Raw genomic sequence first — 17,587 nt, forward strand, 5'->3', positions numbered from 1 at the left:
CTGGTTCCAGCAGGGAAAAGTCTGCCCATTCAACGAGCAAGAAGGTAACTAATTGGTAAGTTTGTTTGTCGAAAACTGCGCTAACCGACTGATCTTTGACAAACATGTGTCGTAGATGAGGTCCAAGATCACTCCTGCCATGGACTTTAACAACCCACAGTCGGCCTTATTCGCGTACGTCTTCGACGGAAACCTTGATCCATGGTAAAACTCGAGCTTTGTTTTCTTTAAACCTGCTTATCGCGGTTATTTTAATTCGTTAACACTTTCCTCTGACTATAGCGAGGAACTTGTCCGTATTGGAGTCAAGTCCGCGGACAGGGTTGATTTACACAGCTTACTACCGGGAAATGATGTTGATGACAAGGTATGGCACCTGTTTATGCTTGTTTTGAGTAGGAAAAACACATATATGGTGTTGCGAGACATCATCGGGATTTTTTGTTTATTTTATATTTTTGGCTATTCTTCGTTACCAGATCATCCATCTGGTTGCCATGACTATGACCGGTGCTGAGATATTTGCCACGTCGCCCGCGTACTGGTGCTTACCACCGTCTGTGTCGGTAAGTTTGTCCTGATCTGGCGTTGGTACTCGATATGAATTATTGCGCCGTTAACGGTCGTTGACAGTCGTCGACGCACTGACATTTATAGAACATAACTTATTTAATTCGTCAGCGTTGTCTCTGCAGGATGATATATTGAACGGGGAGACGACAGAGTTAATGCTCAACCGTTACATGGAGAACTGGATGCGGCCATCCAGATTCCTTGAACTTGTCTGTTAAAGGACAACTTTTGGTTCATCGAAATCTAAACCAGGAACAAGTGTCTTCAGTGGATTAACTATACGTGTTTATCTTGTGCAGATTTATGTCCCCATGCAGGACGCGTTGGGCCACTGGTTTTTGATGCTCGTGTCTCTGAAAGACAAGGCAATTTACAACCTTGATTCATCGCTGAACCAGTTCGAGACGCCTCACCGGGAAGACCGGATTCGGAAAACGGTTAACTACAGCTTTGATTGTAGTCTTTACTATTAATTTGGCATACTGGCATAGCATGCAACACGGCGTGCATAAAAGCGTTCTGATTTATATTCCGCGGTCCGTGCAGGCAAGGGTTTTGTACAACGTGACACAAGCAATTTACGAGAAGCACTTTATGCCATTACCAAGCAACTTCGGAGATTTCCCGATAAGGAGCCCCATAGGGATACCTAATTGTGGGCAGAGGTACGTTATCAGCAAATAAAACATGCATGTATCACAGTGATGATCTTCACAGGTTATCCATAATACGTACTGACGGTTACTGTCTATTTGTCGGATCAACAGTCAGCATGAACTCAGGGATATGGGTCATTGGGTGGCTCAACATGGGGGACAAATTCAACCTGATCATGGACGGGATTGTAAGTACGCTCAAATAAAAATGGTAGATTACGGCTATTAAATTATAGGGGCACAATAAACCCAATCGTTAACGATTTCGCAGTTACGGGAGAACGAGATCAGGGCAACAACTGCGGTGAACCTGACCAGCACACCATTCAACAAACTCCGAGACCGTGTATTGGGCAAGGCAGAGTTATGGAGGATGGCCACAAAGAAGAACACCTAAGTCGACCGGCTGGTACTGCATTGGCTACATGGTTCAACCAGCTGTGACTCTTATGCCCCCATGCCAGAGGTAGTATTACGTTGCTTTCTTCTTTAGTTTTATATTAGGGTACACTGCGACCACGTGTGGCGATTCAAGTTTATGTTACTCGCAAATTAAGACTTTCTGTGTTTACGGCCGTTCGTTTCATGTTTCCTCTTTCGTGCATGTACGCCTATTGCAATTTTCAGGAATAATTTTCTTTATTTATATTTATACATATGAATGCGATGATGATTAGTTAGCATATATTTTACTTAGATTTAATTTTAACGCTCCTAGCCATCGACTAAATACGCAGCAGCGCGTAACGACAAATCTAATAAATGTCCTCAATTAACAATGTTATTTCTATTTACAATGCAAGTTCGTAGAATCCTTTTTCCTTTTTATTTTTTTGGAAAACTTAAATGGATTTTCGCCAACGAAATGATGCCTCGGTTAAGTCCGAGGGAATTGGATTCCAAAGGGCGACCCTTATCCATAAATATACTAGCATTCCTACTCTCAAAACCACTGGTCACTGGATAACATCCTGTGAAGTATATACACTAGGAGGCCCCAGTCCAAGCGAAAGTTTTAATGGAGCGTTTCTGTAACGCCTCCGAACTACCCCGCGACGTTTGTGTCGTCATAGCCATTAAAGTCGCGACGACATCGATTGAGGACCTGTGCAGGTTCCGTATGACATGTTGCGTTGCGCGTGATGTAGGCGACGACGATACTGTGCTCAGGATGGTTGTCATACCACCTCTGCATGACATGAATTGGGTGTGGATACGGGACCCTATTGGGCGAAGATTTTTCGAGAGGTGCATTGAGATTGGTCACCCGGAACTTCTGTTTCGGGAGGCACTGCGGGAGCTCTACATAAGACGTAACCACACCGTCGGATGGGAAATGCTGCAAAATGTAGCAAGGAATGGGCTGGACGCCGCCAAGTACGCACTTTCAATGGAGTTGCTCCTCCAAAGGGACGACAGAGACGCCAAAAAAGAAGGTTTGGAACTATTTCGCACGCTCGAAGCGTGTAACTTACTCCCGGCATGTTACTCGAGTTGCTTCGCAGTCCTCACAATTTCTTGGCCAGATGAAGTCCAAATGCCGGATAAGGGAGAAGAACATACAGTATGTGACTCGACAAGATGCTTGACCCGATGCCACATGGGTCTTCTCTATGACTACCGCCGAAGGGCGGCAGAGCGGGGCTCCATCCACGGTGTCGGAGGCGCCAACCATATTCGGTGCATTCGTTGTCGCGCCGACTACGAGGTGGAACGATTCGTTGACATAGCTAGGGTTTAGGATTGTTATGCATATTAGGATTATTATTGACATATAATACTTCGGTTTAGTATGGACGTATAATATTAGCGGTTATCTACTTTATTACCATATAAATGTTATTTAGGTAAACGGATACTTATTACATATAGATATCTTAAAATTATAGTTAAACAACAAGAATTTTGAACAATGTCTAAATAATGTCAATTAATATTATTAAAATATTAGACTTAATTAATAGCATTAAATTCTGATATAACAAAACATAAAGAGCAAAAAAAATATATTTGAGAATCCCCAAGCGACGAAATGGAAAAAACCTAACTTTAAAGGGAAGTTATTGACCGGTTAGTTAAACAAAAATGAAAAAAACTAAAAAATAAGAATACACGGGACGTGTTGGCTAAGAAACCCTTGTGTGAGCCGACGGAAAACTCAACCGGCAGGCTCCCTAAACGACGTGATTGTAGCTGAGTAGGTGTAGATGCACGGTACACAACCGATGGGATACCATCGCACACGGCACCGGGTGACTATAAAGACCCCGTAAACAACAGCCATTGAGATAACTGCTTGGAGCCTTTCTGTTATCCATTACTTACACATAACCGACCATTTATCTATCGTGTGAGGGCGCTCAATACAAGGGGAGGAGATGTATCGTCCGACAGGCCCGACCAACCTTCCCCACGATGTATGGACCTTAATTGCCGGAAGGACCGCAGCACAGTCCGTCAGGGACTTGTGCAGTCTCAGGATGTTGTACACCGCTGCACGTAATGTAGGGGATGAAGATTTCGTTTACAGATGCGCCAACATTCCAATTTGGGACCAACGATGGTGGAGTGTGAGTCCCATGCACCAGCCGGGAAGAAACTTCTTAGCGCGATGCAGGTAGAGTGGGCACCTGGAAGTTCTGTTTCGGTCTGCTGTGTCTGACCTTTTCCTAGGCGGGTGTCGTTTTGCGGGGACGAAAACCATGCACGTTGTCGCAGCCCAGGGCCATTCGGCAGCCCAGTACACAGTGGCGATGATGCTGATGCTACGCGACGACGCGAAGTCAAAGAACAAGGGCTTACAAATATTTCGTGGGCTTGAAGCGGCCGATGTCCTAACAAACTGCAAATTGGTGTTCTGCGGCGTTGTCCAGGGGACGTGGAGACACCTGCGTCGCCTGCCAAGGCTAGACGCAGAGAATCAAGTCTGTTCTTCGCATGCATGTCCAAGCCGTGGAAACATGGGTGCCATTTACCGCCATCAACGCTATGGAAGAGAGTGGGACGTAAACGACGATGACGGAGGTGCTGCTCATATTCCGTGCGTGCATTGTAGGGCTGATTATGAATTGATCCTGTTTGTCCACCTCTTTGACTGATTGGATAGGAATGGGTTCTCAATATTTTTTTGGTTATCCTATGTAATATATGTATTATCACTATTATGTAATAATTTTTCCAACTATTTGACTCGTTTTGGTACTGCTTGTCTCGTTTTGCCATCATTTTTATTTTTGTGTTTTCTACTTAGTATTAAAAATTTAACTTATGGGAAATACAATTGTTTCCACTTACTGACCTCACATTCGGTGACCCTTGGTTGCATAGCCAAGTAATAAAGTTTTTTTTTATGAGATCAACACGAGTCCTGTCTGCCACGTTATTTATAGCAGTCCATAGATCTTCAGCCCTTCCTGTCTACTCTAACGTCACATTGTCAAGATTTGCAATCATAGCGGATTTTGTGCAATCGATGCAGCTTAAGTTTTCCCAGGCTTTTTCTTCGTTTATCGATAAAACCACCAGGTGCATTATTATCTTCATTTTCTCAAGGAATAGCATACGTACGTTAATTAACCACATTAAAATGTATTAATTTATTTATTGTTAACTTAAATTTTGATTTTCATTAATGTATATCAATGCACAAGTCCATCACAATTCATAACCATTCCTTATATTTATCCATAACCTCTGCCAGGAGAAAAGTCATAGCTTCAAGGGCCGTTATCGTCTACCAAACCTCCCGGTCTTCATCCGACAAAATGTCGCACGAATCCCTCGACGACCACGCCATTAGTCCGGGCGACCTCCAGGAACATCCGACCGCAGACCTGATCAACACCCTCCAACAGAGGATGAGGTTTCTGAGTGATAGTCTTCGTAAGACACAAGACGAAGCAAGGACGACGAGGATCGAGGTAGTCACCGCAAAAGTCAGGGCTAGTATCAGGAAGCATCAACTGGAACAAAGCCGCCGGTTGGAAAAGAAGTTGCGCACGGAGATGGAACAACATCAAACCACCGTTCGCGAACTCGAAGACAAAGCAAACGCTTTGAAAGCGGAAATTGCCGATCTTCGTCGAAGGGAACAGCAACAGATGGCACCGTGGCGTGAAATGGAAGGCAGGCCTGAGGTTGTGGAGATCAAGGTAGGTTTATTGGTCCGCCAACTGTATGGTCAACCTGCGGCAACGGCAGATGGCTCTGACTATCAGGAAACCGCCGGGCAGAATGGAGACGATGTCGGGGCTATATGACCCACGGCATCTACCTTCCAAGTCTTTATTTGCTGTGTTTCCGTATTTCCTTAGCTGTTCTTTTCATGTTCTGTAACCCCTGCGTAAAACTCGGTTTTCTTAATTATATATAATTTCTGCAGCATTTGAGTTTTTTTTCTTTTTTTCTTTCTATTTTCGGATGAAGCTATGTACACAGTAGCAACATGCCCGAGACGTAACCTGCTTCGATGCTGCCCTCCGTCCAGGCCCCAGACAGCAGTTCCATCCCAATGCCACGGCGGGCAAACCAGAAATACTCTGTCAACCCCTGTCGGAGTATAGCATCCGCAATTCCTACTTCAACACAGCGACGGATACTCTCCGGCCGGTCAAGGAAAAATAAAAAGGACAATAACGGTATAACACGTAAATCATTTCGTTGCCCAACATTAGATTATACACCGACATTAGTTAATTTTTACGGCTTAGCGTGTAACTCGTTTTGTTGCCCAACATTATGGTTAATACCGGATATTTAGTACATTTAATTTATGTACTTAGACCCATATTTACCTATACATACAATTAGAAGAGGCATCCTTTTGCCAAACGCAGGTGGGCAGTCTGGTTTTCATTTTCCAGTTTGCGTAGATATCCGGAAATGAGAAATGGGAATTGGGAAACGTGAACGACATTTTTGTTGTTTGCAAATTTAATGGAGCGCGTCATTAATCGTTATTATTGGAAAGTGTCAGATAAAACAATTAAATACATGTCGTATTCTGTACATTATGGAATATTAAACCGATTAAAAACCGTCAATGATCACATCAAATTAAGTTATCGAATAATATGGTAAATTTTTTATTTTCGGTTAAATGCATTCATTTTTTTATGGTTGATTTGACAAAACAAAACTATTTTCTTCCTATCTAACTTTGTACACCACACCCCTACAACTGACCCTGGCATCCCTGTACACCTGCTTCTGAACCTAATTCGGCTTGAAGTACACGCTAACTCCTGAGCGTGGGGTCCGCTACTAAACCCTACTAACTACTAACCCTTCTTCACTTCTTCTTTGCCGTAACTCCTTCTCTCAACTCTCAGTCTACCCTTCTCTATAACTGCCAGTATGTCGTCGTCCTCTTATCCCGAGAAAATGTCGGAGCAATCCATCACAGAACACGCCATTAGTCCCGAGGACCTCGCGGAACTCTCCATCGACGCACTTATCGACATCATCCGCGTAGATGAAACGTCCGCAGATTGTGATCTCGTTGAGGCGGCACTGGTTAAGAGGGAGGATATCTTAAAGGCTACACATTTAACTACCAATGCAGAACTGAGGCAGGCAAAGGTGGAGCTGATGGCCTCCAAGTTCGTCTTCGAGGCAAGGAAGGATGAACTGGAGAAAGAGGTGCAGGAAAAGCGACGGCTTGAAAAAGAATTGAAAACAGAGAAGCAAAAAAATGACGCGCTCCTTCAACAGTTGGTTCTCACTGAGAAGGAATTACAGGCATAAATTGCCGGCTGGACGTTGTGGAGGAAAGGCAAAAGTTTTTGCTCTGTCGTCGTCGTCGTCGTCATCCGGCCGGGCAGAATGAAGACGGGGCCGGAGGTAGTTGATGTGCTGCACATGCAAGATATTTGAATGACATGTTTTCCGCCGAGGCCTGTATGATCCTTTTATTTCCTATGTTTGTTCTGTCGCCCTTTTGATCTTCTGCAGTGGAACTTAAACCCGGATAATATAATTATGCATACTTTTCTCCGTGTTCTTACCTAGTTGAAACACAATTAGGGATTTACGTTACGACGAAGCCAAACGCTAATACCTAATAAAAACAAATTAATACAGACATGGTGTCCTTTTTTTATATCATACGAAATACGTATTTTAAAAACCCTAAACATACATTTAGTGTGTTTACATAATAAAAAACTCCTTAAAATGTTGAAGCAAATTTTGTTCATTAAAGGACAGGTGTTGAATCTCTGGCCCTGTTATATTATGCGAATACAATCTCGTGGTTCAAGTGGAGCATACCCGCATGATCGTTGTTCAACCTCTGTACAGATTTTATATACCATCGTCAAATATCATCATTGCTCATAAAAAATTTATCCCGTACCCTTTTTTTACATGACCCCTTTCGGTCAATCCCTATTGCCTATACAAGTTACCAATTTTGCATAAATTCCCTGTCGCGGTCTCAATACGTAGCCCTAGGAAAAATCCTTCCGATGGTGGAATAGGTTGATTAACTCTACAGTCTTATGTCCATTCAAACGTCACTTCAATAGTGCAAGGTTCAGATCATATCCCAGTCAAGAAGAAAGAATTATTCAGACTAAGTTGTGGCCAAGATACGACTTAATTGCGTCGTCTGTGTACTCCACATGATAATTGATCGAAAAGACTGTTCTTTAACAAAAAAAAAGTTTACAAAAATAAGGTAAAATACACCATCAGTACGCATAGCAATTAGCATGATCGGCATCTCCATCGTCGGGGTTTACAAAACTACTTAAATGCAATAACTCCCTAAGAACTTCCGCACCTCGTATTCGGCCAGGCATTGCACACACGCCACACTGGACAGATTGCTGTCATCACCAATGGTCCCACGGGTACGGCAACTACCGAAACAGGAAGACACGGACTCTTCTGGGTTCGCCGGGGGTATATCAGACCACGGGCCGGCGAACACCTGCGTGAAGACCTCCCTGCACCTTTCGACTGTGCCAGACTCACGAACGACGCAAAAAAATTCGAATCCACGGCGGACCTCATCATCTGTTTTGTCACCAAGCGACAGAAGCAGCATCGCAGCGATGTAGCAGGCCTCCACATCGCCCAACTTTGCTGCCTCGGTCAGGGTCCGCATACCACCTCTGCGGTGGCCACACCAGAATAAATGAGACATCCCAACGCGGAGCATAGCGGCCGGATTCCGCGCTCTGGCGCATCGATGCAGAAATGTCATTGCAGGCATACCGGAGTAGTCGAGGAAGCAAGCGATCGGCAACACCGACACCAAGGCGTGCCTGTACACGGCGTCGGAATTGCATGCAGATGCAAATAACCTGCAACTCGCCTGCATGTTGAACAGATCCTCAATCGAATTCGATGCAACCATCGTGGCAATACTCGACCATATTTCGAGAGGAAGAAGATTCGGCAGACACTCATGCTGAATGGATACCTCCAGTTTCGTTTTGTCCTTTTGGGAACTTCCGGCCATTTGGAGGGACTTCAAGGAAGGATTATTGGAGATTACAAAAGGAGGATGGACGAATTTGTAGATGCCCTTGTGGCATTTTGCCTTTAATATACTGCCGTTCGGGGGGTAGGGGGAGGGGGGTTGCCCGTGGTTCAGTACCGCATACGTTTTCCTAGATGTTTTCGTTTACCAATGCGTTCATATAGTATAATAATTATATTGATTAAAGAAGCATTTATCGTAATTAAATCATACGGCAGATGGCCGACGTTTTGCTGGACAGGTGAAGTCCCAGGTCTTACGGGTCAGTGCAACAACGAGATAGAGACACCATAAACCGACCCCTCCCCTCCCCGGCAATGTATGTTTAGGATTACTATTGTACTATTTAGTCCCAACGCTAATATTGAACTTTTATGGCGCGTTTTTTTTTTATTTATTCGGCTTGGCCTATTAGCTAATGAAGTTATGAAATAGTGCTTCTATCGAAGGTTATGCGTGTGACCGTTTAAATGTTTGAACACGGTGATATACATCGGTTCGAATATGTCACTTATCTGGTCCACGAAAGCGGGGATTTACAAGGCCACCCGACCCAAACACCCGACTCATTAACAATGAAATACATTCAACTTTGGTTACAGCGAAACTTCATCTGAAAGTAAATAGACTAAAGAAATGCAACACCTCGAACTCGGCAAGGCAGTGGACACAGGACACAGTCGAGGAATCGTTGGTAGCACCCATGGTCCCGCAGGTCGGGCAGACGCTTGACCGGCAGACGACGGGCTTCCCTGGATCCGATGGGTGCACCCCAATCAGCGGATTTGCGAACAACTACCTGAGGAGTTCTCTGCACATTTCCATTTTTCCAGCAGCCAGCACGTTCTCATACATTTCAACCCCCCTTCCAGCGTTTGCCCCGTCCCCAATACCTGGCGTCAGCAGCAGCATCGCACACATGTAGCGGGCTTGGACATCACCCGCATCGGCGGCCTCAAGCAGGGTGTCGACCCCAGCGACGTGTCGGCCCATCCAGCAGAATTCTCTCATCCCTATACAGAATATAGCGCCCGGATTTCCTGCGCGCGCGCTTACATAAAGGAACCCATCCTCAGGACGGTCCTCCAAGTCATAACCCAACACGACGGGTATCTCCGCCATGGAGGCCACCTTGTACACCGCAGATGAGCGGCCTGTGTCCAAAAAGACCTTGTAGGTCACCTACATGTTAAACAGATCCTGGATCGAGGACGATGCAACCCTTGATGCAATTCTTTCCCATATTTCGCGAGGCAGAAGAGTCAGCGGACAGACGCGTGGTGGGACCCCTTTCCCTTTCCTTTTCCCTTTCCTTCTCCCATATCCGGCCTTCTCTCCTATTCTGCCTTTCTCGGTGGTTGCACTAGATCTCATCCTATTTGATCAAAATTTATTGAATAGGTGGTGGAAGGGGAAGTTTACAAGAGGACCGTCGTTAGTATGGATCACCAGACGCGATGAAGGAAAACTGGCTAGTGAACTTATCCACTGTAAAACGGCTCACCAGATAAGTCAGGAACCGTGCCACGCACGCCTTCATTTACGCCCGCTGTAACCGATGCTTCGTTTTTTGGTTTGGCACAGGAATCGAAGACATCTTAAACGTAGGTTTAAAACCTGAACGCAGAAAAATAACTTTAAATTTAAATTTAAAACTACATTAAATTTGTTATCCCTTCTTTTTCGTTAAATATAAATATTTTATTTTTTCAAAAAAAAAATAACGTACATTAATTACACATTTTCTATGGAAACAAAAGTATTCGAAGCAGCTTCTCACTTTACACTATAGGGCCTACACTATATAGGTATACATGCACGTTAATGACAAACCCTATCCCTCTGAATGCTTCTTTCCCAGTTCTTTTCTGCCGTATCTCCTTCTCTCACCTCTCCGTCTATCCTTATCCACCTCCTTATTTCTGCCACCCTCCACTGCACTCTCTGTTGTGTACTACCGAGAAAATGTCGAAGGACACCGTCAACGACAACGCCGCCAGTCCCGTCTACCTCAAGGAACAGCCCATGTCCAAACTGATCGACATCTTCCGTACAGATGAAAAGTTCCAGGTATGTGACTTCGTTCAACCCGAACTTGTCAGGAGGGAGGAAATTTGGGAGGCTAGCGTTGAAACAATATCACAGCAACTCTTCAGGGTCAGGTCCGAGAACTTGAAGTTAATGGTCAAGTTGAACAAGAAGGAGGATCAACTAGAGGAAGAGGAGAAGGCAAGGCGTCTGGAGGAAAGGTTTCTGCGCATGGAGCAGCAACAGTGTGAAGCGACCGTTTGCCGAATGTATGACAAAGCAAACGAAATGATGGCCGAAAGCTCAAAGTGGCGTGACCTGGCACAAAGGGTCGTCGATGTTTTGGAGGTCAAGGAGAAATCTTTGTCCCCTCCATTACGCGTTCAACCGGAGCAGACTGAACACAGGGACGGAGGAATTTGACCTGGTGCACATGTGTGACATCTCTATGTTGTGTTGGTTTCTGTCGAAGCCTGCAGGCCTGAACGATCTATTTAGTTTGTTTGTTAGGTCGCCCTTTTGATCTTTTGAAATGCTGATTAAAACTTGGCAGCGATTATTATATCTACTTTCATCGGTTCGATTTCGAAAATCCGTTAATATTGAATTGTTAATCAGTTTATCCTTCCTCGCCAATGACGACTACACGTCAACAACCAAATTTGAGTCATTTCCATTTTGAATGCCATTGTTTCGGTAGATTAATATTCTATGCTTCTAGTCATTATAATTTCGTTTAATCCAGATGCGGTTAACTATCAATATCATCTCATCTCCTGTATTGTTAGTAATAATTTGAGTTGATTTAAATTGAAATAATTTCCCATAAATACGCAAAACACGCTTTTCGGCGACTCGCCATTGAGTTAACAATTTCTTGGGCTGTTTTGTATCAATTAAAGGATTACACCAATTTTTTTTCAATATCCAAAAAAATTAACCGCAAAATGTTCCTTTTTTTCCTTCCATCGAACTAGTTTTTAAATATAAATCGTTTATTTTCCCAAAAATAAACCAAGTACATTAATTACTCGTTTATTCGACGAAGCTTCCCAATTTACACGGTATATGTATACGTGCCCCTTAACGACAAACCCTACCTCCCAATGCTTCTTTCCCAGTTCTTCTCTGCCGTAACTCCTTCTCTCACCTCTGCGTCTATCCTTATCCTCTTCCTTATTTCTGCCACCCTCCACTGCTCTCTCCACTGTGTACTTCTGAGAAAATGTCGAAGGAGACCGTCACCGACCCCACCGTTAGTCCCGTCGACCTCACGGAAGAGCCGATGTCTAATCTGATCAACATCTTCCGTAAAAATGAACAGTCCATGGATTTTGACCTCATTGAGGCCGAACTTGTCAGGAGGGAGGAGTTATGGGAGGCTAGGATTGAAAAAACGGCAGAGGAACTCTTCCAGGTCGATGCCAAGAACGTAGACTTAATGGTCAAATTGAAGCAAAAGGAGGATCAACTGGAGGAAGAGAAGAAGGCACGACGACGGGAGGAAAAGTTGCTTCGCAGGACCTTGCAACAATATGACGCGGCCGGTCGACGACTGTATGACAAAGCAACCGAAATGATGGCGGAAAGCTCAAATTGGCGACTCCTGGCAAACAGTGTCGTGGATGTTTTGAAAGCCAAGGAGAAATCTTTGTCCCGCCAGGCAGGCGTTCGACCGGAGCAGGATGAAGACAGTGACGGAGGTATTTGAACTGGTTCACATGGGTGACATCTTTATGTTGTTTTGGTTTTTTGTCCATAACCAAAGCCTTGAATGATCTATCTGGTTTGTTTGTTTCGCCGTCCTTTTGATCTTATGAAAAGCTAATTAAAACTCTGTAGCGATTATTATATCTACTTTCATCGGTTCGTTCTCTGCTTATCATGAATTGTTTGTTGTTACTCATAACTCAGCCCCTATGCCTGTAATTCACCCAAATAAAACAAGTCGTTTGAGCGGTTTAAACAAAATTACGGAATTGTCTCGAGCCGTTAGCATTTAACGTTTCCAACTCATGATTCCAAAACATTTCGGCAACTATTTACGGGTGCGTTATGAAAGAACTGTCTATCGAGTTATCCTTGCAAATCGGTTTTACACTACCGAAATAAACATTCGGAATTATTTTCATTTAGCGTATCGTTATGTTATGCCAAATTCCGTTCCTTTATAAAGGATAAACCTGTTTCCAACTAAAATGCTTGGATCAACAAAGAATACGAAGGGACTGGTTTAAACAAGTACGTACCTCAGTGTGATTCCCTTCTTTGAAAAGTACGCGCTTTTTTTTTGGGGGGTAGTGAAAAACGTAAATGTACGCGCGTTAATCTGGCGAAACACCTCCCGCCTTTTAAAATTTTTTTATCTTTTTAATAAATAACCCTTAAACCTGATTAGACTGGACACTAATTAGGAATTAATGTGGGTGCATACCAAGGGCAATAAACGGATTTCTAAAAAAAGCTATAACCACCGAATGAATTCAAAATTTAAATTATAGCCTTAACTTAATCTTATCAATCATTCCATTTGAGTGGGTCAGTGAAAAATCCCTTCGTATTGTCAGCCTTGCCCTGTTGATGGATGCACGGATTGATGTAGTCGATGGAAGCAGGTAAGTTGTTCATAATTACACTTATTATTTTGTATATTTACGGTTTTTAAATTTTTTTTTTGGTTTGGTCATCCTGGAAAATAACATTTTTTTTATCTGGTATTGGGCCAGTGAAACTGACTCGACCCAAAAGTGAAAACCCGAACTCGCCTAGAAACCCAACCCCTAATACCCGACCCCACTCGAAGCTCCTCTCCTCTTCAGGGACGAAACTTTTTGGCTTCTCGAGGAAGACTTCACGGAAGGGTGATGGCGCACAGTGCTAAGGGGTGGAACTTTGACTAAATTAATTAATTAGATAGGATTCACCCTTCATATCCGCTCGATTCACACGCTGTCCACTCTATTGGTGTTCTCCTAACTAAGAATATCCCCTTCTTCTCTGTTGGTGCCTGGACGAGAAAATGGTACGAGAACACGCGAAACGTGACGTCGTTAGGGTTATCAAAGCGGCAGGAGATCCGTCGCGACCGATGGTAGGTTAAAGCTTGCTCTTCTGTTCTTTCCATTATTTCTGACTCTCCTTTCCGCATTTTGTTCTATCTCTTACGCCGACTCCTCATGTGCCCTTATATGCAGCGTCTACCATTACCGAATGGGCTCCTCCCCAAAGGTAGCAACCATCTCTACGTCACGGTCACCGATGGGTCAAACCATACCTACAAGATTGCATGCAGACCCAACGGGTGGAAAGAGATCACTCTCGGCAGGGGATGGCAAAGGTTCTATCGTGAATACAAGCTACAACCATCTAACATTCTGCTGTTCAAGCACAAGGGCAGAGACGACTTCAGCGTTCGCATCTTTCAGTCACCGGGTGTGGAGAAGACGTATGCTACGTCCGGTGATGAAGCCGATGACGTCACACCCCCGAAGGTTCCACGGAACCGTACACGCGCTCCTGAAGCGCCACGGCGTCGAACGGGGTGCATCAATGTCCCCAGGAGCGCAGCTGCAGCTGAGGTGGAGCAGACATTTCGGTCCGAGCACCCCTTCTTCATCATGCACATCACAAAAAGGCTCTTGGGCACCCACTTCCTGGTAATGGCTTTCCCTCTCCACTATATATACACGTGTTACGTTGTTTAACTTTCGGGACCGCATTATCTGTTTTGTTCCCCTGCTGTTCCCTCTATTAAAAGTAATGTGGCGGCCTACATGGTCTTCATAAAGTGTTGTTCTTTCGCTGGTCCTTACTTTGTTGGCATGTGTGCCCTTCTACGTGGTCCACATCTTCTGTCCTCTGCTGTTGCTTAATTGTTAATGGTTGGCTATCTGGTGGATCGGTTGTTGACTTCAAATTCATTACAGAAATTTGTTGGTAATGTATGCTGTTGTTAAATACTTAAATTCCATTGTTTAGGGAAATAAGCACCCAATTGCATGCTAATTGTTCATAATGCCATCGTCAGTAGTTGTCGTTTCATTCTGTTTGACTGCATGCACATTGCATTCATGTTACACATGTCCTTAACTTCATCTCCTTCTCCATTCTGGTTTGCCCAGCCAAATGTGCCGCACTTTGGAGACGACGTCAACGATTGTGTCATGGTCAATCTCAGATCGGGGGAGATTTCCGTCCGGGCCGTCTACAGCAAATACGGGGGCGAAAGAAGGCACAATTGTGGCACCATTAGCCAAGGGTGGGTGGGTTTCTTGCGCAAGTGTAACATAAGTGTGCCCAAGCTGGCCGTCTTTGAGATCTCCAGTACCCACCCAGAAGTGGAGCTGTTGGTCCAATTTGTTGATTTTGAATGAATCCAACTGGGTTGATGAACTAGCTGACCATGTTATTTTGGATTGCCTTTTATGATTTGGCAACAAATTTTTGTGTTCTGATTGTTGATGTGTTGCAACTGCTAGACTTAACACTTTTTGTACAAATCTTATGACCGGTGTAACTAAGAACTTTTCAAAATATCAGTGTTCCTTAGATTACTTTACAATTCCAATTCACACAGCATCATGGATGCTCTCTACACTAATTTGCAATTTCAATTCATACAGCACCATGGATGCTCTACAATAATTTCCAGTTTAAATGTAGAGCGTTACAAAATAAAGTCATATAGCGGCCTGGATATGGTCAAATTGGAAGTATAACAGTCCAAAACAGTTTTCTATAGCTACCTATTGTTTGTCCAAACATAGAACATCACGCATGATCTTCTAAGAAACTAAAACACCTGCTGCATCACCAAACCTTTTGTCTAATTTGAAGACCCACGTTCCCACTGGATTTAGCTGTGAGCGCACTAAAAATAATGAATTGTTACCAAATTGTGCCCTGTGAATCATAACCCTCGTCCAAGGCAACGTCCGATGCATCGTCCCATGCCAGCTACAACGATACTTTCAGTTAGCCATGAACTAGGAATCGATGAACAGCAATACATTAATTGAAAAAGACGACTAAACAAATTTGTTGGCAAAGTCTTACCTCATCCTCCGCAGACGAGTCCTCCCTTGTGCCAGTTTCACCTTCGCCCTCACCACTAAAGTATGATGCACCCTCTTGTGTGTTCATTCTGCTGTTGGGATTTAAGTGGCAGGAAACTCGATCATGCCCTGTCTGGCGACAAAGACCACACCTCTGCACCCCCTTCATCGTTTCCTTTCTTTGCCTCTTTTGACACCGCACCAACTCGTGCGGTGAAAAGGACCACCATACTAGACCATTTATCTAGTTTTAACAACACTTTTAATAGCCCAACACTTGAGCCCAGCATTGGTTTCAGAAAAAATGTGCATCTCAGGGAAAAAAAAATCCAGAGGCCCATCACGATTGACCCAAGTTCAACCAACTGTGTTCTAACCTAACCCGCCCGACCCGTAACACCATGGGCTTCTCCTTCGTCATCCTGTCGCCCACCATCCCCGCGCCGCTTCGATCCTTCCTTGTTGGGCGTCTCCGGCAAAGCCATGCATCAAGCTGAAACATCACTCATTGTTATCCGACGGTGATCGAATCCAGCTCCAGTGAGGACGCTATGCAGATCTTCATCCTCCGAACCAACAAGTCGCGACAGTGGCCGCATTTCGGAGAGTAGGCAGCTTTGCAGTGTGACTCCGCCGGAGAAAGCTTCCTGCAACTCCGTTACTCCATTGACGGGTCAGTGACGAATACGTATCCATCGCAGCTTATCTTGTATGCGTCAAACGACGTCCACGGCGCTTTTTCTTCCCTCTCAGCCCTCCTCTATCATGTCTGATTTGGCGTTAAACAGAATCACTAACAGCCATTAATTTAGTTCTTAAAACATGATAAACTAATTCTACATAAACCCAACTAATTTTTTCTTGTAACAAAAATAACGAACTACAAAGTGAAATTTGCAAACTAACCCCTCTGACACACCTATACCAGTAACCAATCATAGGAGGAGAGAGAAAGAGTAATCTCTACCATTGGATTGAAAAAACAGAGAGATCCGACGGCCACCCTCAAATGACGCACTGATCAGCCAAACATAAACACCATGTGCATTGGTGTGCCAAAGAATTTCGGCACACCGAATCCGTGCCCTTCAAACTCTTTCATACTGTTTTGTGTCCACGAGAAGATTTAACATCTTCGTTGATTATGACTACGGATGAGATCAAGGGAAACGTGAGTTTTGAAAAAACTTTTTAAAAATATATTTATAAACTTTTTTTTGGTCTATTTAATAAAACGAGCCGAATCTAAAATGAGTCGAGCCACAATCTTTGGTCGAGTAGACCTACCCACTTTTACTTATATTTGCCGTTTTTAAAATTTAGAGATATTTTTAAAAGTATTTAAGAAGGAATTTTTTAAGATTGTCATATGTTTATCAAAATTTAAAATTCTAATGTAATTTCATACGACGTTAATTAATATTTAAATTAATTATTACATTAATATTTATATTTTTAAATTTTAAAAACTATTTTATCAAATACACTTATTGTTGTTTGTACTTATTAAAAATTATTTTATAACTTTTAAAAAACTATTTTCTAAAAGTTAACTTTTATAAACTACTATTAAAAAAATAGAAATTTTACTAAACCAAACTTTAATCGTGATGGAATATCAATGTATTGCTTACTTGGACTGACATATTTTTTTCCCTCCAAGGCACAGGGCAGAACCTATAATTAGATGTGGCAATGGATAAAATAGGGTAGAGTTACCCTACTTGCACGTTAAAAACAATTCAATCTTAACTCTACCTACAGTCAATTTGTGAATATCCTACCCT

The 17,587-nt window shown here is 43.5% G+C and overlaps 2 protein-coding genes across 2 annotated transcripts; one reads left to right on the forward strand and one right to left on the reverse strand.

The window, feature by feature from the left end:
- The first annotated feature begins 2,247 nt into the window (after positions 1 to 2,247).
- Positions 2,248 to 2,970, forward strand: LOC107461125 (uncharacterized). The gene has a single exon (XM_016079590.1). It carries the CDS (start codon positions 2,248 to 2,250, stop codon positions 2,968 to 2,970), a length of 723 nt encoding a protein of 240 aa, XP_015935076.1.
- Positions 2,971 to 7,980: 5,010 nt separating this feature from the next.
- On the reverse strand, positions 7,981 to 8,592 carry LOC107461124 (putative F-box protein At1g67623). Its single transcript, XM_016079589.1, has one exon. The coding sequence runs from the start codon at positions 8,590 to 8,592 to the stop codon at positions 7,981 to 7,983; it is 612 nt and encodes a 203-aa protein (XP_015935075.1).
- Between the last annotated feature and the right edge of the window lie 8,995 nt (positions 8,593 to 17,587).

The sequence above is a fragment of the Arachis duranensis genome, chromosome 8 (assembly GCF_000817695.3).
Source record: "Arachis duranensis cultivar V14167 chromosome 8, aradu.V14167.gnm2.J7QH, whole genome shotgun sequence".
Taxonomy (NCBI): Eukaryota; Viridiplantae; Streptophyta; class Magnoliopsida; order Fabales; family Fabaceae; genus Arachis; species Arachis duranensis.